Raw genomic sequence first — 1,016 nt, 5'->3', positions numbered from 1 at the left:
TGGGCAGTATGTATTTATGGAAAACCTTCCTTATATTTTCTCCCAAATGCTCATTCTAGATGTTCAGCTTTATTTTGTGTAGCATTGAAGTTTGAAGTGAGCTATTTAAACAGATACATGTTTAAAGTCTGGTAAATTGTGTACATATACTTAATTCCCTTGAAAGTCCCATAAGAACTCAATGTACAAAATAAAAGTTAATTAATAGTTACCTTTTTTACTGAATAGAAATGCCTATTATATGTGCTAACTATGTGGTCAACTTTTAGATGTATGGAAAACGCACACCATGGGAAGATCCCTCAAAGTGGGTGCTTGACACATACCCATGGAACTCATCATCTCTGCCTCAGGAGAGCCCAGCATTACTGCAGTTGCGACCCGAAGATGTTGGGTATGAGGGTTGCACATCCACCAAGGAAGCCACAACCTCAAAGCACATTCCACAAACTGACACAGAAGGGGATCCCCTGGTAAGAAACTGATGTTTGATTCTTCTTATATAATCTTGATTATAGTGTGAGGTCATTAGTATTTAGTCATTTGTGTCGAAGACATTAGTTATCCTAGGCAATATTTGGGATAATTTCAACTATTACTTTTGGCCTACTTTCATTGAATGAAGTTCTTAAAATGAAAACCCAAGTCGTGTGCTTAAAAATAATCAAGAAATACGGAAACCAGGCTGAACTCTTTGACTATATTTTTCCCTAATTATACATTAAATTGTGTAAATAAATAATTTTAAATATCATGACTCTGTTTAGTAGGTAATTAAATGGAAACTAAATTTTTTTCTTAAATGGAAAAACAAAAAGTATGATATAATGAACACTTAGAGAACTAAAGAATATTTACATATATCGACTAGCCTGACGAAAGTTAAAATTAGTCTTTTGTTGCTTATAGTAGAGAAAGATAAACTGACTTGGAAATCAAAGGGAAGTTGTTCTTTATTCTTTAAAATACTAGAATAATTTGAATAAACATCTATAAAACTTCAAAGTACGAATATT

The 1,016-nt window shown here is 32.6% G+C and overlaps 1 protein-coding gene across 1 annotated transcript in view; it reads left to right on the top strand.

Annotated features, from left to right (window-relative positions):
* Window positions 1-1,016, top strand: part of NAV3 (neuron navigator 3) — a 401,664-nt gene that overhangs the window by 393,232 nt on the left and 7,416 nt on the right. Inside the window, exon 38 of the mRNA XM_012648357.1 lies at window positions 270-473. Coding sequence (XP_012503811.1) covers window positions 270-473 — 204 coding nt within the window. The remainder of the gene's footprint in view (window positions 1-269; window positions 474-1,016) is intronic.

Source organism: Propithecus coquereli, unplaced genomic scaffold (assembly GCF_000956105.1).
Source record: "Propithecus coquereli isolate 6110/MARCELLA unplaced genomic scaffold, Pcoq_1.0 Scaffold282, whole genome shotgun sequence".
Taxonomy (NCBI): domain Eukaryota; kingdom Metazoa; phylum Chordata; class Mammalia; order Primates; family Indriidae; genus Propithecus; species Propithecus coquereli.
This window is presented reverse-complemented; position numbering and strand designations above follow the sequence as displayed.